The sequence below is a fragment of the Micropterus salmoides genome, unplaced genomic scaffold, assembly GCF_014851395.1.
Source record: "Micropterus salmoides isolate LMB-PRFRI ecotype aquatic unplaced genomic scaffold, ASM1485139v1 Ms_hic_scaffold_17, whole genome shotgun sequence".
Lineage (NCBI taxonomy): Eukaryota > Metazoa > Chordata > Actinopteri > Centrarchiformes > Centrarchidae > Micropterus > Micropterus salmoides.
Genome location: NW_024040817.1, coordinates 21,161,302 through 21,186,182, shown reverse-complemented (window position 1 = coordinate 21,186,182; position 24,881 = coordinate 21,161,302). Strand labels below are relative to the sequence as shown.

The following is a 24,881-nucleotide window of genomic DNA, read 5'->3' as shown; positions in this document are numbered from 1 at the left end:
TCAAGCCATCAGAAAGAGGAGGGGGGCATGTGTCCTATGAAAATAAACAATTCTTTCTTGAGATACTCCCCTCTGCTTTCATTCACGCTCTAAGTATACCTGGAGACTAAATGACTGCTTATCTAATCTAAGCTTGATCCATGTCACTGGGTGGGTTTGTGCAATAACAGGTCCAGCAACAGAACTGTAATATTGTCCACAAAGCATTACGTCAAGATGATACAATGATCTCAAATTATTGGATTAATAAATAATAACTGTCACCCATCATGAGCCTGAATTTGCTGCATTGTGACAATAATACCAAGCACCAGCCTGATCTTGATAAATAATAAAATCATTGTGGATGAGCCCCTCAACAGAGACAGCCTGTGTTTATCACACGCTGCTCCGTCTTTTTCTTTTTCTCATGACAACAGGCAAATTCTCTCAGCCTTATCTTTCGCAACTCTCACAGATGACAAAAGAAAAAGCACTTCCTTCTAGTCTCATCTTCTGCAGTACTTTTTCAACCTCGGCAACAAATAGCCTACTCAAACGGTACATCAGCAAAGCGCCCCATGAAGAAAAACATTAAGGCCAAACTGGGGTAACAATCAAAACAATGTCAACCATTAAAGTCCAAGTCTTTAGAAGCACATAAATTAAACATCTGGCTGAAATCACCAGGCGCAGCGGATAAATAGTGTTGGTCACCTTCCAAATTGTAGCCGCATTAATAGAAGGTCATCACCACAAGTCAAAGTCAAAGCGAAGCCAGCAACAAGCAGTGCATTGAGGTGAGAGTAAGTGACTATACATCGTATAGAGCCACTTCACTCTGTCTAATCTTGACAAATTGAATTTGTACATGGGGATAATGACAAATTCTTCCTGTGACTAAGCATGACTGATTGCATTTTCAAACGCTGCCACACCAAAATGCTAAAACACCATTACAGCAGACCACATTTCACACCCCCGCTGTTGGGATTGAAGTGAAGTCCGTCCTTAAGTGATATAAATGGGAGCCTTCGGTCTCTTTACACTACTGTCTAGAAAAGTGTGTGTGTGTAACTAATGTCATGCACAGGAAGCAGTTCTGTGTGTAATACAATGCATGGTGGGCAAACGCTTATCTGACACAAAATATGCAAGAGGTCGGGTTCAAAACAAAAACCAGGCCGATACAATCAACCAGGTTACTGCTATCATTATTACTGCTTCTGAGTTTGATTGAACTTGGCTTCTTTAGATTATAGGCATAGTCAAGATGCCCAAAATAGTTTATACAACTAAAGTGCAGCGCATAAGATGCACATAAATGCACAATTATAAACGTGCAGATTTTGTTGATTTTCACCATGTCTTGAAAAGAATGATAGAATATCAACTGTCAACAAAGCTGTTAAAGGAAGCATTTAACTACTCAGACCTTACTACACATAAAAACAGTAACATAGGACAGGTAGCTATCTATTGTTTACTACTTGAACCCATCTTTAACTGTGTATTTTTATTGCAATAAGGGTGCTGATTTTTATAGGATATGCTTCAATCACAACAACAGAAGTTTACCTTGCTCGGGATCCTCAGGTTCTCCACAGGACTGAGGTCTGCCATGCTTTCTTGGGGGCTTTTCAGGCCCTGTCAAAATAAGACTCACCGTTAGACTTCAAAAGCCACCAAAAAGTCAAGTAACTTTATCGTTTTGTTTTCAGCTGTACACGTTGTCACAAAGCTTGCTATTCTTCCGCACACTACAGCATGCAGCAAAAAGTGGAACCGGCAGACAGATTTCAGAAAGCGATATGCTCTGTTGTGTCCACTGGTGAATTAATGAATCTAACATTACTGCCGTGCAAACTGAGAACTTCCCTAACCGCCCAGTGTCCGGTGTTGTGCGCTGTTGTTGTGCTTGTCTAATGGTAAACTCTTACAAATGGGGCATCGGCATGACTCCCCATACACGTGTATTTTCTTCATGTGAGGTAAATAGCCGGTAGCTGTGATGCGGCCGTAAAAACAGCTGCTGTTAGTCGGGCTGAATGAACGATGAGCTGTCAAATTAGCCAGTAAGCTTAGCTAGCTGTCATGCTAACTTTAGCTGCTGTGAGAGACAAACAGCCAGCAGCTTAGTTCTGTACTCCTGCTATGCTCACCTGCCGGGCCATAAGAGACTTAATCTTCTGCATCGTGGAGCTAACTTCTGTCAGCGGACAAATTCGTGAGTAATGTTAACAGTTTTGTTTTGTTGTCAACGATGCGCCTCCATCACTACGAGAGGGAAGCCATAGTTGACCGTCACATGACTGTTACGGCAAGAACAGGAAACCTCGCAAAGCATCCTGGGAAAGGTAGTTTTTATTAGGAGGTGTGATGGTGACCCTAACTGACAATTCTAAAAACTGAAAATATTTCGATTCAATTAAAAATACATGTTGTTCTAAAAATTAAATATTAAAAATTGTATTAAAAAGTGGTGTTCCCCAATAACACTGTGATATATGTGCTTCTGTCTTACACCACTGGATGGTAGTCATTTCACATCACCAAATAGAAATAGAATAGAAAATTAGACAGCAATGACTATTTTGTCTCTCTGAAAATTGTTACTCTACTCAAGTGACACATTTTGACATTGTCACAGTACAAAAAGCACAACAACTACAACATTAAAAATACTGCATCAATAATGATCATCCCGTAGTATAATATAATGTATGCAATGACTTAGGCCTAACATTGACATTGTTCTGCATTATCAGTATTTTAACTTTTTGAGAAGTTTATTGTTCTGAATGCATTTTTACACTGTGGCATTGTTATAATCTAAGTAAAGGATATGAGTACTTCTTTCACCACTGTCTGTAATGTATATATGACACTTTTGTTGTATGTTGTGTACATACTGTAAATACATACATTGCCCCTCCATCATTTTGCACTTTAGTGGGGCACCTTTTGTGGGATCATATAGTTGGAGTCTCACCCTGTTGCGTGGTCACTTTACTGCACTAAATAGCACTTTAATACAATTAATTTGCACTTAATTCCATAAACAGCCCTTAACTGCATAAACTGCACTTTACATAACCCTTGTGTCGTGGTGTATTTTATATTATCTTTTATTGTATATTTCATTTATTGTTTAATTGTGTTTTTTGTATTTTTGTACCTTGAGACGACCTGCCGGAGACAGATGGAAAATAGCCTTCTGGCTAATTCTGGCATATTTACAATGCTAAAAAGCAAATATGTTCATTAATATGCACTGTCCCTTTTAAATAAGTACAATAATTAAATACATATAATTTGGTCTCAAACAGGTTAAGGTTAACAATATATAACTATGTGTTAATATATTTTGTGTGTGGCTGCATTATTTGGCGAACGGCATTTACTTTTGTGTGCATGAGATGTCATCACGTATTGCCATCCACAGCTCAGTGCCATGTAGCTCCATCTCTGCCAAGCAATTAGACCTGGCTCTGCATTGTGAACTGTTTAAAAATAATTACAAAAACAGTGCATGCAGACCCATTCAGCCTGCTTTGTAACTGCCCCTTTGGGTGTTATTTTGAGCAGTGCTTGGTTAAAAGCAAGCAGCATGCAGGAGACAGCAGGCACTGTGAGCTTTAGTTCCTGGTTAATGATGCCCCAGGCTATTTCCCAGTCAAATGAAGGTGAGGTTGATCTCCTTAGGTGAATTTTCTCTACTGTTGTTCTTTAGGCAGTCATCCACAGTGCGGCACCTCCCATAAAGTATACACTGAGACAGAACAGATGGCAACCCCTACCCGGAGATGCCACCACAAAGACATAGCACACTCAGTCGGTCAGTTCATGAGCTATAATTAGAGTTAGATTCAGTAAAGTGCTTGTTGTTATGCAGGACAGCATCATGATAATCAGCACTTTATGACTCAGTATGAGGTTCAGAACTTGACAATTTATTATCCTCAAAAACATACTAGCACAATAATTTGTTTTGGTGGCGCAGCACTATTGTAAAATAATCATTCCCACCGTAGTGTAATTTATTTGTGAAAACCCTTCAAACTCATCAACTTTCTTTGGAAACAATGCAATTATCATTTCAAATGTTTAAATTTTCAGAGTTAAAAAGTTTCAATACTAGGTCAACTAGCTTGAATTTGAATTTGGACATTTTTTGTTCAACAACATTTGAGATGAATTTAAATGGAAACACTCAGCACAGGCGTGATAATGGAGACAACACAATGTTTTGATTATATTCTGAATCATAGCACAAAGCAGACTGCTGCCTTTAAGTGATATGTTGTCATTACAGATACAATTTTGACCTCTATTTTCTTAACAAAACATTTTTTGTCCCTGGTTCTCTCCACACTCTTCTGTATCGCTTTCCTCTTTATTCCTCTACCCCTTCTCTCTTTCACACACACACACACACACACACACACACACACACATTTTTATCTACTCGTGACAAGGTGTCAGCAGGAGCAGGTGGAGGGCACTCTGCCACATGCTGAACCATCCGTCTGTTGCTGCCTGTCTCCACATCAAGCCAGGTACACAGCATACTAATACAACGAGGCGGAGAGAAACAAGCTCTCTGCAGCAATTTTAAGACAACAAATACAACTCAAACACTTGTGAGTAGCAAGATCACAGCCAAGACATGAGACAAAGACTGACTGTGAAGCAGTTGAGCAACTGACATCTTTGCTGGCTTCAGCTATTTAGTTTTTTCCCCAGGATCTGTGGTTGTTCATTTCAAGCCCTGACCACTACTGCCATTCTATGAAAGAAGAACAAATATAAATTCAGATATAGAAGAATGAAGCACACTGTCTTCGTCCAGTTGTAGGCAACAAACACTTATTTTAAAATGAAATAGTAAACAGTTATATCTTTAATAAAAGTACAAAACAACATGTGAATGCCAACTGTACAATAATTTATGAATCATTCATCATTTTCCTTATTTCAGCATTTTATTCATATATATATATATATGAATGAAATGATATATATATAGAGAGAGAGAGAGAGAGAGAGAGAGCATATGTTGGGGAAACAGGTTTAAGTGTTTCTATAGGAATAAATAGAGCAAAACATAGAAATAGATTAAGTATAAAGAATCTGCATTATAATCCATGTACAATATTTACACTTATATATATTTCATACAAGAAATCAATTCATTATAACACTATTCTCACAAAAACAGACTCTCTTTGCCAGGAATGTATTATTGAAATGAAAATAAAAAAAAACCTTGGTTTTTAAAATTAAAATATATTTTAAATAGCCTAATCAAGGTTGGGTAGGTAAGAATTTCAAAAACTTTTACCTACCCAAAATGGTTTCTTCTAATTTGCTTGGTTTAATATGAAGATCCCATTGATCTTCAGTTTTTAACGGAAAAGGCCAAACAGTTTAAACTTCAGTTACACATTAAAAAACACATACACTTTCATCTCACGATAATTATAACAAAAGACATTTTAACATCTGTCCCATTCTCTGGACAATAACAGTGCACGATCAGGTTGTGTACTCACACAATTCTCCTTCATCCCCTGTGCAAAAAGTGGGCCACCAAAGCCAGTGTTTCAGGGCCTTAAGAGAATAAAGCTACACAGGAGTCTTCAAGTGAAATGACTGTGAGTTATGTTTCAACTCTCAAGCTCGACTTTACTTAAGCAAACTGTGACTTGGGGTTTCAGGAACATGTCTGATCACATCGTAGATGGTGGTGTGCATATCCTGAACTGACTCCAGACGAGCCAGAGATCTGCATGATGCCTGCAGGACAGTTTCATGTGAAAATTAAAACTACACCCAAACTTTTCAACAGACAAAAGCTTGAAATTCTTGCTGTGTTATCACCAAATGCCATTTGAATGTACAACATGTTAAATACCTGTGCAGATTCCATTTTCCCAGGTATGGAGACAAACTCGTAGATGCCAAAGTCTTCTGTTGCGTCCTCGTGACCTTATTGATGCATAGGTTTTAATATCAGACCAACACTTAGGTTACAGCGAGTGCATTGCTATTGCTATCTGAATAAAACTTTACTGTAACATGATAAACATAAATATGCCATTTAAACTAAGACCTGCTTTTCAGTCAGAATATATGACATTCTGACTCTGTTTACTTTTCAGCTTTAGGCTCATCTTATCTCAAGCCTGTTTGTTAGGAACGACACTTTAATCACTTTAATGGAAAACCAATTCCCTGTTCATCCAGATAATCAACTCAAAAAGATGATGTAACATACTGTATGTGTAAACGTGATGTAAGGCATACTCTACAATGTGGGTTTCTTTCATGGCTGCAGTGTTTGACAGTATAAGCAGGTCAATGCGTCTGTTAACAAGCAGTAGCTTACCTGAACGATGTGGTCGTTTCTGCTCTGAAAGTGGTCTGCCAAGAACAGGCAAATAAAGCTGTTAGCAGAAGCACATACACTATGTATACAAAAAACCCTAAGGTCAATGTCTGTATTAATTTCATATTCAAGGCTCTTACCTGTTGTAAATGCTCATAAGCACTGTTGGAGACCAAGAGACAGAGGGAAATAATTATTGACAAATACAGAAATTCTAAATCTTACCATGACTGATTTAAATGCAGTAGTGACTTTGCCTTGGTTACCTTCAGTCTGACTGACATTTGCAAGCTATTTACATTTATGACTAACTTCAACATGGAAGAGATCTCATGCAGTGAGCCGTTAGTGTTATGCCTAACCGTAGAACTGCGGATCATACATTATCCTTTGTCATGTTCCCATAATGTTCCATGTAAATCTGAGGAACGTTGGAATGACTTCTTCAGCATTCAGGCATGCAGATATCAAACATGGAACATGTTAAACGGGTTACAGGACTGACTGTGAGGGTTAATAAAAAATGCTGTAAGAAATCCACTTCTGTTATAGAAGCAATATGACATTATCTAACCTCTCTTGGGATGGCAGGTTCTCCTGAGGAAGAACAGCAGCATACAGCCGATGACGAACAAAGAGCAGACGGTAATGGCTGCCAGAGGAGATACAGAGCTGCCTTCCTGGGTGTGCTTCTCTTTCCCTGTAAACCAATACAGGACGGACACTGATATTAACACTCATTTTTAGCCAAGATGGAGAACCTGTTAATAACAACCAGTTAAGCATCAGCTAGCATGACTAGTCTTATTAAAAGGTTAGTCATCAGAGGATGGTTTGGAAAGGTTCATAAGAAATTTTGATGTCAATAAAACATGGATGCGCTCATGACTTCTGTTGACTCAATAAACAGCATTTTAAATCATAGCCAGTATCAGTGAGCCTTTCTCAGTATCACCAAGACAACATTTCAATGTCGCATCTGGCACACAGAAACTCCCCATGCTATAAAACTTAGTCAACAAATACAACAGCTGTTATACACTGTTTACTTTCCCAGCCACTGAACTTTAATACAGGCTGCAGGTACTGGAACCTAGCAACAGAGATAAAGCACAAGTTTCATAATAGCCATGTATATTTCATGTTATATCCATAAGCTGCTTTCGCTTTCCACCTGTGGTGCACACACTGCTTCACCTATGTTTTTTTTTATCTACCCAACTGTTTCCAAAGCTGGCCCTGGTGGTTGTCATTGTCAAGATATATCTCATCAACCTCTTCTGCTTTTGGCATGACAGACTGTTTGCGGAGTGTTTATCTCAGAGGACTCCTAAAACCCACCTACGCTCTGCTCCCTCTCGCCATGTTCCACCCTCAACCCACCTGTTCCTAAGCTGGCCACCACCAGAGTAAACTGGGCCTCGTCCTGCTTCTGCGTCACGTTGTTGAAGGCACGGCACAGGTACTCTTCAGCCTGGGCCAGTCTGTAGGAGAGCACCTCCAGCCGCGGGCCCTCAGTGATGACCTGGGTGCCGTTGTGGCTCTTAGAGATCCAGACGTAGCTGTTGGGCGGGTTGGAATCAGCCTGGCATTCGAAGAAGACCAGCTCTCCAGGGTTGATGGTGAACACTTCTCCTGTCCGCAGGCCCTGGCCCGAGTTCACCTCCAGGTTGTAGGGGCCATCTGCAGGAGCCAACAGTGAGTCAGGGAAACATGACAGTTTGCTGCTGACATGGTGGTTATTATACTAAGCAATTACTTTACTATGAATTGTCTTATCTTAATACATCAAGGGGCAGCAGCGGCCAAAAGATTTTGACTACAGGGTCATAGGCCCTGGCGGGCCAGTTCTTGCCTTTCACAATTTAAAGTTGGGACATTCTTGAACAAGTCAGTAAACAAACAAAACAGCTCTGGTAGAGATGCTATAACAACATATGAAAAAAATGGTTCTTGTACATAAGCTGCGTTATAATGAAAAAAAATCTTCTGAAAATGATTTAATTTGGTCAAAATTTGCTAAAAATAAGGTCATAAGATTTTATTATGACCACAAAAGACCGTTAACATGAGCTGGCAGTTAAGAGGGATCCTGTCTGTTAATATAAACTTCCAGGGTTTGAGTTATAATCTGAGCTTTGTGGGGGTCTCTAATATACTACTTAACGTTACGGGTGGGGGGGATCATTGCATATTAAGTGTTTCAACATTTCCCTCTCTCACACACATGCCAAAGCACAAACACACACAGCAGTCCACTACTTGCCCCAGATGTCTGTGCAACAGGATGTAGCCCTACTCACACTAGGCATCAGTTATGTTTCAATCGCCTGAAAAATGCCATCAAAGACTATTGCTCAAGGAGAGACCGCAATTCCACCCTTTATGGTAATATTAAAGTGTTATTATTTTACGCACTGCTTGCACACAGTAGCAAACATAATATCATTTGTAGGGCTGTAGCCTACTAATTGGAGGATGCATCAAAAAGCCAATAATACTAAATAAATAAGCTGCAGTCAATACAGTAGGCTAGAATACAACTGAGTTCATTTTCGCGGGTCGCGGCCTCAGCCTGTTCAGTCAAATCTGTGCGCACGATAGTGGCTGATGGTGGAGAAGTGCAGTCATGCCATGCGCAGCATAGTTGATAAACACACTTTTCTAGTGTTCATTTAAGTCTGTTTATCTTGTTTAATTTAAATAATAGTAGGTACTAATTACAATAAAAAATACATTATTTGTGATTCAAAATAATGGTTGTTGATAAATGAATTAGAGACTTCCACAGATGCATGATTTTACTACTTCCATGGGAGCTCAGACCATCCTTATGGGAGCTGAGCTCCCACTGGCTCCCAAATAACTGGAACCCTGTAAACGTCAGTTTTAATGTGTATGAGACATGATTCATAGTCAGTCATACATAAACATTAATGTACTTAACATGGTGAACTGAAAGTTGTATTTTAACTGACAATAGTGGATCATTGCTTTCTGCAGGATGCTACTGAATGCTAACACAAGCATGCTCCATGCATATATGCAAACAAAAATGATGACAATACTAAATTAACTAGTGTAGCAGTTCTCTGTGCCAAGTTTATTAACATAGCCACTGTTCGAGCACACTGACTGACGGGATGGGAAAAAATTAAGGAAGTTATACATGTCATAGAAATTGTACTAACATCCTTGTGTCCCATCCATACAGTTTTGCAAATGAATTCAGGGAAAGTTGTTTACATTTTGGGTGCAACCTCAGACTCACAAAACAAGGCCAGTTCTACACACGTTATGGGAGAACAGAGGAGCACTGTGACCTGTGCTCCCATGCAAATACTATCCCATAACATGCATGTGTTTCCAGTTCTCAGAAAGTAGTCTGATCTCACACATTTACATATGACCTAATACCCCCGGTGGAACAGAGCAAAGGGTGTGCATAAGCGAAAATACATAAATAGATGTATTATACGTAGGCTATTGGTATTGGTACAGGAACTTTGTGACAAATACACTGTAAACCAATGTTTGGGGAGATAATTTGTAACTTGAAAAACTGTAATAATTGAAACTTAACTGAAAGTGGTCTCAGTGTGTGCCAAAATAAAACGACTTCTATCAAATAAATCATACTTACTTCACTTTTCTTTGACTCTAATGTTAACTTTATGGTATTTCTGTGTTTGGTTCATTGAGGTTTATCCTGCCATGTCACAAGTTGACAACAGCTTGTAAATGAAGGTCATTTGATCCTGCCATGTTAGAGATTTTGGTAACCAGGTAGGTAAAAGAAAATCTGGTTGCACTCCCTATAATATTAGCCCAGCATTGAGGACTTATTTTTGTCATTTTTCTGGTTATCTGGTTTCTGGTTCTTTTCTTTTTTTTAATGACAACAGTGAGCCAAATTTTGTTATGCCAGACCTTCTAAGCTTAAGAAGCTGCTGGCTATGAGGTGTCAACATCTGTCTACTTATATTATAAAACACTAAAACACATTACATTCTGACAGGAAATGACCCACACTGCAATTCTCTGGGAAATAATTGAGAACTAGACATGCAGTTTCAGGTGGTCATAGTGCAGGGTAGGTGCAGGAGAATATAGATGGACATATCTACTCACAATAGACATTGAGTTCCACGGCCCTGCTGTGCCTACCCTGGCTGACAGGGTTGCTGGCAACACAGCGGTAAGTTCCCTTGTCCTCTTTTCTCACAGGGCTGATTAACAATGTTGCATTGTTTTGGGAGAAGTGGTATCTGTCACTGGGATCTAGTGCGATGTTGTCCCTTAGCCATTGGAACACAACTCTTGTTCCTCTCTCGACAGAACAAGTCCAGGTTACGTTTGCCTTGTCCTCCACAACTGCATATGATGGGCTCTTCTCTATGACTGGAGTGGACACAGGGACTAAGGGAAAAAACAAGAAATGTTGGAAAATTTAGGGCTGAGTCCATAAATGACATCAAACTGGACATCAAGACTGAACAACACTCACCATCCACTGTGACATGCACAGTTCGCTTCTCCTTGATAAGCAGTCCTGTCTTGTTAAACTTTATGTTGAGGTTCAGCTGGTAATCCCCCTCATCGTCCTGGTTTAACTCCGGGATTTGCAAAGAAAGATTTGGTTCTCTAAAGATGAGGTGGTTGCGGTACGTCATGTCAGTTATTTTGGCCTCTTTGGTAAACGTCACCAACGTGGCTCTGGTGCCGCTCGGCCTGGTGTGTGACCACGTTCCCTGGATCTCAACTTCATCCAACGGGAAGCGAGTCTCAACAGACAAGTGAAGGGCCTTCCCTTCAATACCATGATGTACCAAGGAAGGGATGTGGATGAACTCAGAGCTTACATCTGAGTTGGTGGAGATGGCATGAGAAAGAGGGGAAGGAGAAGGAGGGAAAAGAAGGGAGTTAATGCACATCGCTGTAGGGTGACTTTTTGGATTTCCCATTAAAGACATTACTAATATAAAACTTGTTTCAGAAACATTTTAGGGATGAACAGTATGCTATATTTTTAAAGAGTTAGTTACTGAATGTGTTTCTGTTCCTTTCTCCCTAAAATAAAAATAAGAAATATGGGTTTGGAGAATGATACAGACCAAGATTTAGGTAACCAATATCCAATCCCAATATTTTTTTAAATTCAGTGTTTCTCAATAAACCCATACTATATAATTATTTTAGGTGGGTTGACAGCTTGTTCAGGTAGAATGACACACCTGCAGTTTCACTTGCAAAAAAGCCATTGCAAGAATGTCCTCTTGTAGTTAATGGAAAGGACTACTGGATGGTGATAAAAAAAAAAAAGCTATTTGAAATTTCAACCTGCAATAATTTACTTTTTGGACACTACAGAGCAACAAGCTGTTAACACTACAATGACATATTATCACCTTATCAAGATGATATAGATCAGGGGTTTTCAAAGTGTGAGGTGGGGGTCTCTAAGCAGTTTCATGGGAGGCTCAGTGAATGGAAGTGAAACAATATTACATTACTTATTTATTAGTTATCAAAAGGAGATCACATAGAATAGCCTACAAGTGTGTGAGTTCAGAGAGTAGTTTGGGGGAACTGTTTTCCCCCCCATCAAAGTCAGAAACTAATAAATGCCTTAGGACAGAGCTTTTTTTAAAACTATTTGGTGTAGTCAAAAGTTATGTCAAACAGCTGTTTGTATAGGCTATTTTGGTTCAAATGATGAGTGTCTATGGGATCAGTCTCAGACTTTGAAAACCTCTGATATAGATAATGTGTTATCAAGCAGTTGCTTATTTAAACATGAAACAATATTATCATTCATTTGGAGTTTTGTTTCACTTTCCTTTTAGCTCTGTTTTGATCTCCACCAACTCCTGAGTGAAATATCTGGCTCTTTAGCTGCTAAATAATCCACTGTGTTCACCAGCCAGCTGCTGTCTGTCTGCTTGTTGGTGCTGAGCCGGCAGAGTATAGTAAACTTTTATAACGGCACTGAAAACTGCCTGTTGGATCTGGAAATGATGCCGATCAGAGCGGTGAGAGTGAACCAAAACATTAAGTTCCAGGTATTTAAAAGCAAAACAATGAGCTGAAAGACTCTAAAACATACTGTAGATGGGAGACTGCAAAGCTGGGTGATAATTCACATTACATGTAGTTATTTTGTCTGTTGTTACAATAAAAATCTGGATTAATGCAGCTTTAATTTAAAACCCAACATTGATATTTATCTCAATGTAGGGCATACACATACTGTACACTAATATATTGGTCTAGTCAAGTACACCACTTCACCAACACTGAAAAATAACTAGACAAAACACAACAACCATAATGCAGATAAAAATTGATTTAATATGGATTGCAAGGTATGGCACATATTAATGCTACTTTATGGCATTAATTATTATATATTATTATATTAGCACTTATCGACTGTTGTGATTATATGTCCATATTGTGTTATAATTTTACAAAATTATTCATTCCAAATTACTAATTACAGCATATTTTAATGAAAAGTTAAATTGATTTTGTATATATTTGCTACATCATGAATTACAATATATCGATATTAGAAAAACATTGCTAGTTATGATAAGGGCAACAATATGAAAGCAAAACCGTTTTTCCCCCCTGTCTAATCTCATAATCTACATCCTAGTCTTCGATTGCGCAGGTCCTGAAACGGCAGTAAGTTAATATTGACACTAAAGAAGTGTCATTGTTGTCAGACAAGGACAAAGCCTGCCTCTTTGATCCCAGCTTGTCCCAAAACAAACACTTGGGCTGTCTGAAGTAACTAGATAAATGTTTATCTATTGCACCTTGCTGCTTGTTAAAGCAGTGGCTTGCTGTAGTTTATTCTTTGGTAGCTGAAAACATCGTGGAATAAAAGCACCAAAGACTGAAGGAGCTTTTTCTGCAGTCATTGTCGTCTCCACTGAAAGTTACTATTATGTGAGAGCTATGACCGGACGGTTTTATTTGACAGGAACTTTTGAAACTTCATTGTTGGGTATTTTTGACAGTTTTAAGATAAAAAGTAAGGCGCTGTGTTTCAACGCCAGGTTGAGCAGCATGTGAGTAGGCAGTGCTACTGTGAAAGAAACTAACTAAAACATCTCACTTCTCTCTTGCTTGTGTCCCTTGGTCCCACTTCTGACTGTCTGTCTCCTCTTTCTCTGTTACAGCATTACAGAAATTACTTTGGGGAGATATTCAGGAAAGACTGTTAATTTGCTATCTGATCATTTCATCCTTACATGGTGCAACAAAAAAAAAACTCAATAAACTCATCTTAAGTGTGTTAGATCTCATCCAATCAAATCTTGATTGATTGCTGAAAATGAGATTTGTTCTCTCATTCTAAAGCCATATTTTCCCTCACAGTTCTACCTAAATCTCTTTTTATCTTTGTCACCCACTCCCACTCTGACCACACTTCCCCCTTGGGGGCGTCCAGCTGGTGTCAGCCAGGTCTCTGGGGACTGCTGCCCATGTCGCTCATCACAATTGATTGTTGTGTGTCTGGTGTTGTGTCCTAAATGATACATGCAGAGCACACATCCCCTCGACATGTTTCACTCTTACGAGCCTGTAGGCCAGTTTCTGTGTGTGTGTGTGTGTGTGTGTGTTGTCAGAAGCAGAAGTGTGCCTGTGTTTACACCAGATGAGATGAAAAAGGCAGAATGAGGGGGAGTGTGCTGAGCCCGCTCCTTCTCTGTTGTCCCCAAACAACACGGCTATTGGTGGTTATACTGAGGAGATTACACTGACACTGGCCTTTGAGGCGAGAGGATATCTTCATTTAGTGATCATGCACACACTATAGCACACACACACACACACACACACATTGACCATGTGCATAGAACCACAAGCACCTGCCTCTTATCACCCTCACACACACAGACACATGAGTTGTTTTGATACTAAATAAAGTGTCCTGGTGCGTGTCCAAATGCCACCATCTTCTCTCCTCTTTCAGATTAGACAAATCTTAAAGGAGGTTGATGATACATTCATCAAAGCAGGAGGATAGTCCATGTCTTAGGGACTGTTACGTTTATCTGCTCATATTGGTACATGTCTGTAATCACTGAGTCACAGAGCTGTGGCTGGAGTCACTTCTTCTTTCCACTGACCCTCTGCTCATGCCTCAACTTACAACTAATCCTGTAAAGTCACACGGTGGTGACTATGGAAAGGACATGCAAAACAAACCGAGATAGACTCTAAAAGGGACACTTTAAAGACTCAGACTTACATGGAAAAAGGCTGTGGTTGAAGTACTTACACCAACTTGCGTTTTAGGACAAAATGTTACAAAATTAGGATGCAAAGTTTGGCTTAAATACAAAAACACACAGTTATTGTGCAAAAAGGGATGATTTTTTGTTGTTGTTGCAGTTGTTTTAAAATCTTCTCGGACCCGAACCCTTCAAAGACAACACATTTCACAAGGTTTCAGTGAACATTTTGTTGCTGCGCACAACAAAACAAACTTCCTCAACTTACCCAAACAAACACAGCAACCACAGCAACTGCTATAGCTGCACCAACGCAACCCTGACAACTCAAGCCAAACATCCCTCTACGACAATGTAACGCTCACCTGTTAGAATGAAGAGAGCAGAGCAGAAGTAAAGCGCTATTCTTCCTGTGGCCTCCATGGCATCTTATCCTCTAGGGATATGTGAGACTTCTGACAGGCAGACAGGGAGTAAGGGATGTAGGAAGAAGGAGAGGAGTGGAAGAGGAAGAGGTGCAGGAGGAGGAGGAGGAGGAGAGAATTGTGACTGGTTGTGGTGACAACATTTGCCAGGGAAATGAGAGGAGCTAGCTTTAGCCTGCATACACCCAGGCCCCTCCCATGTGACACCAAAAGGAATAAGAGGTCCGCCTGGCAGAGAGACAGCACAGTATGGTCCTCACACTTTCACACACACACACAGATGCCCTCAGGCTGAGGGTTTCACTCTGTCGCAGAGAAACGGAGACATTAAACTGTAAAACAAGGATAGTAGCAGAATAGAAACTGTTTCTTTACATTATAATACACCAGCTGTCTGCTGCTTCAGTCCCTCAGGCTGTGAAACAAAGAAATCACAGACAGAGAGCTTTTAACTGCCAATGTCTCACACAGTTTGGTCAAGTTACAGAGATTTCAGTGGACACAACAGTGAGCAATCAGCCACTATGTCTGTAATGATTTTGCACTTGACGACAAAAAGACTGATACTCGGTTAAAACTGACTACGGAATGTTGTTTTGACACTGCATGTATCACTGACCTTTGAAATGCATTCAGCAGACAGACTCTCATCGCGATCAGAGAGATATACCCTGTGTCACAACCGATGTGTGTTTTACTTTCTCAGTCTGTTTAGTAGATTTAATTTTCCCATGAGGGGAAAGGGCTCTATATTTTTGTGCTACAGATGCCACAACAATCCATGAAATGGGACAGCATCCACTCTGATTATTTTTCTCAAATTATTTTATGTTGTAATCAATGCTGGCAATAGATATGTTCAGAGCCATAGCCAGTAAAACGTTTGTCTCAAAGCAAATAGTCACATGTTGAACACGCTCACTATTTAAACATCCCACAGTAACTTGTTCAATAGACTTTTATTTCTGCATGGTCATCCCCTGAAAGGATGTGGTGAAACTTGGGACTGAACTGCACAGTGAATGAATTAGGCCATTGTAGGTTGTATAAATGAGTGCCTAGTTTGGTGATGGCACCATTAAATAAATTGATTATTTTCTCTGGTGCAAAGTACTTCATGGGATGCCCATTTAGCCTAAGGACAATGCTTAATGGTTAAAACTGATGTTTTATCACACTAATTCAGTATTTGTCAGCCCAGACACATGATTCTGCAAATTTGAAACACATCTATTCATGTTCTGCAAAATCAGTTTTGGTCCACACAAGCAGATGGAAGCAGAAGCAATGTTTTAAACTAGAAGGACTATAAAATCCCCCGCGACCCTGTACGCAGGATGAGCGGTTGACGATGGATGGATGGATGGATGGACTATAAAATCTGCAACCTGCAAGTTTCCACCTCACCTTTAGATGGGGTCAGTGCATCATCTATTAGACACAGTTTAGCCAATGGATTTATAAAGTGAGCTCTGCAGCAGGCTACAAAAGGTTTAAGGGTTCATTTGTAACTATTACTACTAACTATTTACATTGCATGGCTCTGTGACAGTGGCTGCTAAAATTGTTTGGTTTTGTGACTGTTTAAAGCAATGTCAGTAAAAAATTTTTTAAAAAATACTGTCGAAGCAATGTCTATTCACAACTACTTGTCACAGGTTACATTATGGCTGTGTTTCAAGAAGAAGTTTCAAGAAGGGTGTATTTTCATTCAAAAGGGAACAGCATATTGTCATAAGACTGGGGGATGTTGAGAAAGACAAACAGAGCTTAGGTAATGGCAGGGTTGGGATACTGTGGCTTACATTGTGACCTTCTGACTTGACAACCAAAAAGGGTCAAGATAATATCAATAGCCATTGTTCAATACACAAACGTCCTTGACAGCAGTTTGGGTGTACAGTTATGACAGAAGTTTTCACATGTCTTCTTAGTTAGTGATTTTGGACTGACTGAGTGATTTGGTCCCCGAACCCTGTCCCTGTCCATGCCCTTCCTTATATTAATATGAATGACTGTTATTATGAATGAAACAACCACTGGGAGCTATCTGACATATTTTGTGGATTTTATTAATCTGGCATTGTACAGTAAGTTACATTACAGTATGGAATGGCCTGTGATGGCCTTTTTGGACTGCCCTACCAAAACCAGGACACGGTAGCAGAGTGACACGCCCACACACACACAGCCTCAAATGGGGGCCCTCTTGCTGTGCTAAAACATGTCACATTTTCCATTTTCAGCCTCCCAGCCCATGTCTGTGAGTGTTGCTACGCAGTCTTTACCAGTTTTACCTCCCGTCGCCTCCTACTCCTCCACCTCATCCTCATTATATTATCCTGTTCTCTTTATTCTTGTGGTACTAAATCACTTTCTTAAAAGTGATGAATTATTATAATTTTCTCTGTTTCTGTGTCTGTCCTCTCCTCTACTCCAATATCTTCTTCTCCTTCTCTGCTCAATCCTTCCTCTCCTCCTCTTTCATTCCCCCTCTCCTCTAGCAGCCTTGGCCTCCAGCTGCAGACACTCAGAGCAGACTCAGCACACCAGCCCACATCAAGGCCACACTATTGGCACACGTGTGTGTATGTGCGTGTGTATGCGTATCTGGAGCAGTCGTTACAGTGGGGCCACATAGGGTGTCAGTGGCCCACTGTGATATACTGTAGGCTCCCATGCATACTTCTTCCTTAGTCTGCTGAAATGTGGAACAAAGGATAGCTGTAGCTGTGTTGTCGTGTTATAAGGTCCCTCGAATTCGTCAGTGAGCATGTTGAAGTGCAGGATGAACATATCACTGACATCACAGACAGTCACCCAGGCTCATATGTAACACCAGTTCAAGTTATCTTAAAGAATTGTTAAGAGGAAAAAGTAAGCTCTCACATTCTCACACACACAAACAACAAAATTACTGTCAGACCAAAACGAGAAGCAGGCGAGTACATTTGTGCCTCTGAGCTTGCTGATAAGAGGATGTCACGCCTTGGATGACAACTTGAAATGCTTTTTAGCTTCGTATGTAGAAATGTTAGCCTATGGCTGAAAGAGAACAAGTGACAGAGAGAGAGAGCAGGGTTAAATGAAGCAGTGAGGGAGCAAAAGAAAAGGGGCGGGGACGTCTGCAAGGCCTGTGAGCGATTTGATTGGATGACAAAATTTTCATTCACACACAAAGATTTATAACAGTGGGAAACATAGAATGCTAGACACACATGCTGCTCCATGTGCGTGCGTGCATGTGTGCATGCGTATGCAGGCGCATGTTTATGCCTTATGCTTGTCTGTGAACTACACTTTTTTTTTACTGCTGCACCGTTGAACCTTTCTATCTCTTTCTGGATCTGACTGTTGTTGCCTAAATAGCACGTTGGCTTCATGAGCGGAGCGGTTGACCCCGAGTGCGTGGGTCGAGTCACTGTGAGTCTTTCAAAGAGTGCATCAGCATTCTCCACCCCTGAACTTTCAACATCAGTCAAAACATTGTGTGTCAGTATGTGAATGTGTATCCTGCAAGGCTGACCTCTATCTGGAATGTTCCAAAGCAAACATGTAAATATGCATGAACAACCTACGTGTTTTTATGTCTTCTTTTAGTGCAGCATGTATCCAGTTGTACAAGTACTGCTGTATGTGTGTGTGTGTGTGTGTGTGTGTGTGTGTGTGTGTGTGTCTGGTGGCAAGAGCCTCACCCTTTTAACGCATTCCACTATCTCGCGCCCACGCACTCGCCATGTGACCCGCAGTCAATGACAGGAAATAAGCCCATGTCAAATCCTGCTGCCTGCAAACGAGATCCTCTTCTGCTTCCAGTCAAAGGATCAGCTTTGCCTGCTCAAAACTTAACCCACCTACAACACAGAGCTCGATGCAAATCTATAGGAAGATAGCTTGACATGATGTCTGTCAATGGCAGGTGGAGCACTGATAATAAAATTTCCTTGTGTTTACATAGTTGACACCCATATGCACAGAGACATATTATCTTATCTTATTTCCTGTTCACCAGTGTACAGGTCCTTAGCGAGAACAAAAATCAAAGATTCCTACTCAGATCTGGTAATCTTTTGGGCTGGCGGGACAAGAAAAATAGACTCTGACAAGTGTCTGCTCCAGACATGTCTAAGTAAAATGTCTGCAGTGCAGTGTGTATTTACTAAACCAGAAAAATGAAAGTTCACAGTTATTCCATTGCAGCAATGACTCTTTAATTATTTCCCCAGCAGCATAGCACATCTATGAAAAATAGGTGTTTAAATCGCACATGCCACAAACCAAACTGGTGGGTGTGCGTGTGTGTGTTTTTGTGGCTGGGTGCACGTGCATGCATGCAGAGTTGAATGGACACAGCCACCTCTATGTTCTCTGCAGCAGTAAACTGTTGGCTGTTAGGATAGACCACGATCCCAGGCTGAAAGGCAGTACTCCCTTTGCTCAGGTCTGTGCTTGTCCTCTTTGCCTCACACGGCCGTAAAGGGCAGGATTAGGGAAAACAACACTTCACGTGCACCAATACGAGGTAAAAGGGTATATATTAACCTTATTTGACCAGCTTCACTGGCTTAGAAATATCCTCAAGTAACCCGAGAAGGAAAGGTGACATTCTGCGACATAATGTCTTACACAAGGACCAAGTATATTTTGCATCTCCTGAAAGCACAGTTTTGTATTTGGGAATTGCCATGGGAAGAAGGAGTCAAAACCCACACACACACACACACACACACACACACACAGATCACCTCATTCCCCCCTTTCCTGCCATGGAAGTTGCTAATGTTTATCGTCACTCAACACAAACTAGCTGGTGGCTGCTTATGTGCGCCAGTGTACATTCATCAAAATACTCAACGTAATGCTCTCTGCCCCGCATCCCGCTGTGATGCCCAACATCTGGTTGTCTCTCCCTCAATCCCTGGAGGTGTCACGGTAAAACATTTCCCATCAGAGCATAGCAGAGGTATGAGATTACATAGATCCTGTCAAAAAAAGAGAGATGTATATGGATAGGTGTAGTTGAACAGCACTCATAGTATCATAAATAGAGGCATTCCTTTGTTTGAAGGCATTTAGATGTGATACCCTTAACCACCCACAGTGGTGATGTAATCAGCATGGTGTCAAGTAAAACAAGCCATGGGCACCTGTGTTTTGCGAGTGGCTGTTGGTTTTCTTTCTTACCTTATGGTAACCGGTTTCAAATTCATTAAGAGAATGTTTTGTAATAGAGCTTTCACTGCATGTGTGTTTACAAACTCACACCAACTCACAAATACAGTGCACACAGATTCAGAAACACCAGTTCTCCCCCCAAAATACGTCACTGGTTTCACACACACCACCATAGCTGCACACACACACACAAACACAGACAAAAGTTTTTATACTTTTATTTGTGCTTAGTAACACATAAAATGCCAATTTCATGTAGATCAAAATGGCCAGCTTTGTTTTTATTCTGCAGTGGTTTTAAGCAAATATATTAAGAATAATATATTAAGTGTCTTTCAGTCAGTGTTGGTGAAGATCTAGTTGAGAGAACTGTTTCTCTTCGTTACACCAGGTTTCGTCACATTACATAATTTTTTTGAAACGGATGCACCAACAATTCAGGCGGTCTCTACTGAAAATCACACTTGAAAAGGCACATACACAAATGACTCATCAAGTTGTGCTGAGCCAATGATGAGTATGCGTAAGCTTCAAGAGAGGACTGACTAGTGAGTTTTAACGAAGACACGAGTTGCTGCCTGAAGTTGAAGGTGGTGCATCGGTCACAAACACTTTGTAACTGTGTAATGGGGCAAGAAGAAAAGTCTCAGAATTCATGTTGACATACTGCAAATACAGAAAAACTGCATTAGCAAAGAGGAACAGTGCTTAGAAGTAGACCCCACAGTGACTGCATGAGAGAAGAAATGCTTAGCCACGCTGCTGACTATAGCATCAAAAACAACCAGTGAGTTGCATCAACGCCTGCAACAAGCTGAACAAAACCTGATGATTATAAGCTAATAATAATTACCCCATTGCCATTTACTTCCAGTGTTATTGTTTGGTGTTGTATGGTGTTTCTGCTATTTTGTCCAGCCCCTGTGAACATTCAAGAACACAAAAACAGGAATGTAAAGTATGTGTTTGCTTGTGCTACAAAGCCATAAATCCAGGCAGAAAGAGACCCTCTAATTGAAACTGATGTGGAAAACAACCATCATGTTACCAGTAATTAGATCCCACCTGTCTCTAAGGAGTGTTGGTGCAAATACAAGGAAACAGGACAGTAAGACCACATGCCATTCAGTAACACAGCCCTGTACTCCCACTGCCGGCACATACAGTATCTGTGACCACTCAACTGATTACAGACAAGATGGCATAATTGTTCCCAGGTGAAACAGTAACAATTCTGCACCATGTAAGAGCCGCAGATGCCGGTGAAACGCCAGCGGTTCCATTCAAGGTCCAATTAAAGCCTTCTCTGCGGAAAGATAAACCAACTTTGATTTCTTTACTACAGATGTTATAAAACAATTCCGCTCGCTTTGAGGACAATGCAGGTTCTGATTTGTGATATTGTTCACTTCACTGTTCCCTGGTACAAATAACAAAATGCTTCTTGTGTGTGCTAAAGGAGTAAAGCCCAGATTGCAATCATGTCCAGTACACTAACTGTTTGACAAAAGCTCATCATTCTCAATACAAATAATAATTTTGTGCAATTGCATTTTTGGGCACCAGCGGTACCTTTCAAGATCAGTCAGTCAGATACAATAAAACAGTAATTTAGTAATGATAACAAAGGTGAATTGTTGATATGATTATTCCACAAGAGATTATGATTTAACACTGATTCTGCATTTTTACAGCTTCGACCCTTAATCAATCACATATTGCATATTGACAATTTGTTTGATGGCTTTCATCTTAACTATAAAGCTAAAGAGTTCATGTCCTCTGAATGACTAAGCACCAACACAGCAAAGATTATCTGTACCCCCATATTCCGCACAGGCTTGACAAAATCCTTCCGATCCACTCTTAGTTCACCAATCCATCTCTTTAAAAAAAAAAACTGAAAAACAAAAGAAATCTGTGAAATGTTATTTATTTGCTTCCAGCTTGCATCTCCTACATCTGCGGTTAATTTTCTGCGGAATGTGAGGAGCAGCTGTCACTTTAGCACATGAATGGAGTCAGTTTAGTGGCCCAGAGGCATCGGAGTGGATCAACGGAGGAGGAGGGACAGCTGGGCCTGAGGGGACAATAGCACTCTCAGTTAATCATTAATACTCTTAATGAACAGCAGCCAGGCACCAGAGGTTCACTCACTCCAGAATATTCCGCCTGCAACAGGAGGATGCAGGCATCCTCGGCTTGCCAGCTGACCCCAAACTGACACTTGTTGATTGGGGCCTTTAAAGGGGCTACGGGAGCTTTAAACTGCTGTATGTTGGATGGAGTTTCACCCCTTGGCCTTGAGGAAAATGACAGCTGATTGACATTAGCTTGATTTATATTGTTGTGGAAACAAGAGATCTGAGCTAGTTTGTGTCTTTTTGTCAAACTGCATTGTGTTTGTCAACAAACTGACATGCGCTAAAAGGTTAATAAAGTCATGTTGAAAAGGCCTGTTCACTATGGAATAAAAGTAGATAGGGGAAATGTAACAGTGAGATTTAAAGCACCACCTTCAAATACAATCACTTGATCACAAATAAGAAAAGCATTCATGCTAACACAGGTTTTACTTTTTTGTTGATTGGTACCTTATGTCTTGGTCTGTGAAAAGTCATTGCTGGCAGTTTCTAGACAGGTAAAGCTTATAGTAATTGTTTGGCATTTTGGGGAAATACTCTTATTTACTTTCTTGCCAAGAACTAGATGAGATTGTTAGATGAGATATTGATATGACTCTCATATTGTTAGATAATATACTCATACTACTCTCATATTTGCCAGTAAGTATAAAGCTACAGCATGTAACTCCTAGTAAAACCACAACAATAAGATACAACATGTTAATTACTGAGCTTTTGATGTGCTTTGGGGGCAGTGCTAGGCTAGCTGTTTTCCCCTGTTTCCAGTCTTTATGCAAGCTAAGCTAAGCTAATTGCCTGCTGGCTCCAGCTCCATAGTTCAACATTTTGAGAAATATGTTATTTGCTGGGGTGCAGGTGGCTGAGTCAGTGTACACTACACAAAAGATACAGTGTGTTCATTATTTAGCTTTTGTAACTCTCTTTAAAGATACTTTGTAATCAGAGAGTGACTCTAGTAACAGGTACAGTCATAAGCTGGTAAATCATATGAGGATGTGTCTGGTGGTGCCCCAGGATTACAAGTAATTTCATTACTTATCAAAGTAGCCACTGGTGGAAAGAAGACACAATTGAGATGTGTGTTGTGTTGACAAATGTCTGTCTTAGCCTGAAACCATAAACCTTATCAATAATGGATTCCTTGTTTCCATAAAACTCCTTGCTTGGTTTTTGCCAGGACATGAGTTAAGAAAGCCACCAGACAACCAGAGATGTTATTGGAAGATAAATGAGCTTCTAAAGGGGAGCAGATGTTAGCTAGAGGTCTGATTTGAATGTTACACTGATCCTCTGTTTATGTGGATGTGTGTGTGTGTGTGTGTGTGTGTGTGTGTGTGTGTGTGTGTGTGTGTCTCCAAGTGCATTTGTGACCACATGAATTAGTATGTATGTGTGTTTCTGCACGTGGCTAGGCGTCCAGCCCAGTCCAGCCCTCCCCATCGGCGGAGGTGGCAGGTGTTCCTGTGTCCCCTAAAAGAGCAGGTTTTTATGTCGCCTCTTCAAGTTGGTGGCTTGGTTGCCATGGCGATGCCCCAACAGAAAGAGGCTTGTGTCTGGGGGCCGGTGCCGGGGAGAAGAGGAGGACAAGGGAAGAGGAGAGAAGGGGCTTTACTTGCACCACGCACTCTGGACTTCGGTCTGGCCTGACAAGAAAGAGGAAGGGAGGAAATCAAGTCAGAGACACGAAACAGGCTCGGATTGTCCGCTCACCCCGACGCCGGGCTCTGTCTTTACACTCAGCATGTCGCTTAAATATTAAGCTGCTGATGCGTGAATAAGACCTGACTCACGTGAAACATGGCGGACTAAGTGATGCTTGTAAAACTCGACAATGGGTTTGGGAACTTAAAAAGGAATCCAATATATCACACACCCTATCAGATTCCTCCCTAGGTGTGACAGCTGTCTAACTAAAGACTTCAGGTTATTATCACCGTTCCTTATGCCTTGTGGCATGGACATCCCCCTCTATTTAGTTGGGACATGGGTGACAGGCCCACAATCAATCTCTCCCTCACTCTGTGTTTGTGTATGTGTGGGTGGGTGTAAGGAGATCTGGGAGAGACTGGGAGTCACCTGTCCCTTGTTGGCCTCTCTAGTCCCCCTTGGGAGGGCCGTAATTCTCTGTTGGCTGGACTGATCAGCAGCTGCCACACACACACACACACACACACACACACACACACACACACACAGAGGGATAAAGGCAAACACATTCAGTCACACAAACAAAGCACATTTTCTTTTACATCTCAGAGTAAGAGTGAAAGATTGGGCTGGCCTTTTATTGCTTGCTCAAAAGCAGCAGCCCATTTTGATTCAAATGAAGTGCCTCGGTTAACGCCACACACCATATTATTACTGTACTGACACCAAATTGATGAGCTTTGTGAGCTGGATCCATTTTGGTAAGTAAGTAAGTTGAAAAAATTAAAGCTGCACTAATCAATATATTTGTATCAGCTACGGGTCAAATGAGTAACACTCACGGTGTTGCTCATAGTGACGAACAGAC

At 40.7% G+C, this 24,881-nt stretch overlaps 2 protein-coding genes across 2 annotated transcripts in view; both read right to left on the bottom strand.

Moving 5' to 3' along the window:
• The window catches only part of vps50 (VPS50 EARP/GARPII complex subunit), a 105,742-nt gene extending 103,444 nt beyond the window's left edge, over positions 1–2,298 (bottom strand). The window contains exons 1-2 of the mRNA XM_038724686.1: positions 2,142–2,298; positions 1,558–1,626 (exon numbers count right to left, since the gene is read on the bottom strand). Coding sequence (XP_038580614.1) covers positions 1,558–1,626; positions 2,142–2,174 — 102 coding nt within the window. The 5' untranslated portion in view covers positions 2,175–2,298. The remainder of the gene's footprint in view (positions 1–1,557; positions 1,627–2,141) is intronic.
• Positions 2,299–4,859: 2,561 nt separating this feature from the next.
• hepacam2 (HEPACAM family member 2) lies at positions 4,860–15,185 on the bottom strand. The gene is made up of 9 exons (XM_038725703.1): positions 14,985–15,185; positions 10,878–11,234; positions 10,502–10,789; positions 7,754–8,053; positions 6,945–7,070; positions 6,511–6,532; positions 6,371–6,405; positions 5,897–5,970; positions 4,860–5,778 (listed from the first exon to the last, which is right to left on the bottom strand). Exons 1-9 carry the CDS (start codon positions 15,040–15,042, stop codon positions 5,668–5,670), a joined length of 1,371 nt encoding a protein of 456 aa, XP_038581631.1. The 5' UTR covers positions 15,043–15,185; the 3' UTR covers positions 4,860–5,667.
• Positions 15,186–24,881: the final 9,696 nt, after the last annotated feature.

Bases quoted from the DNA above. Each gene is read 5' to 3' on its own strand.
- hepacam2 (XM_038725703.1), bottom strand. From the start codon at position 15,042: ATGGAGGCCACAGGAAGAATAGCGCTTTACTTCTGCTCTGCTCTCTTC. The intron at 6,533-6,944 runs GTTAGATAATGT...GGTCTCCAACAG, and splicing joins AACCTGCCATCCCAAGAGAG to TGCTTATGAGCATTTACAAC. The intron at 5,779-5,896 runs GTATTTAACATG...ACTGTCCTGCAG, and splicing joins GGAAAATGGAATCTGCACAG to GCATCATGCAGATCTCTGGC.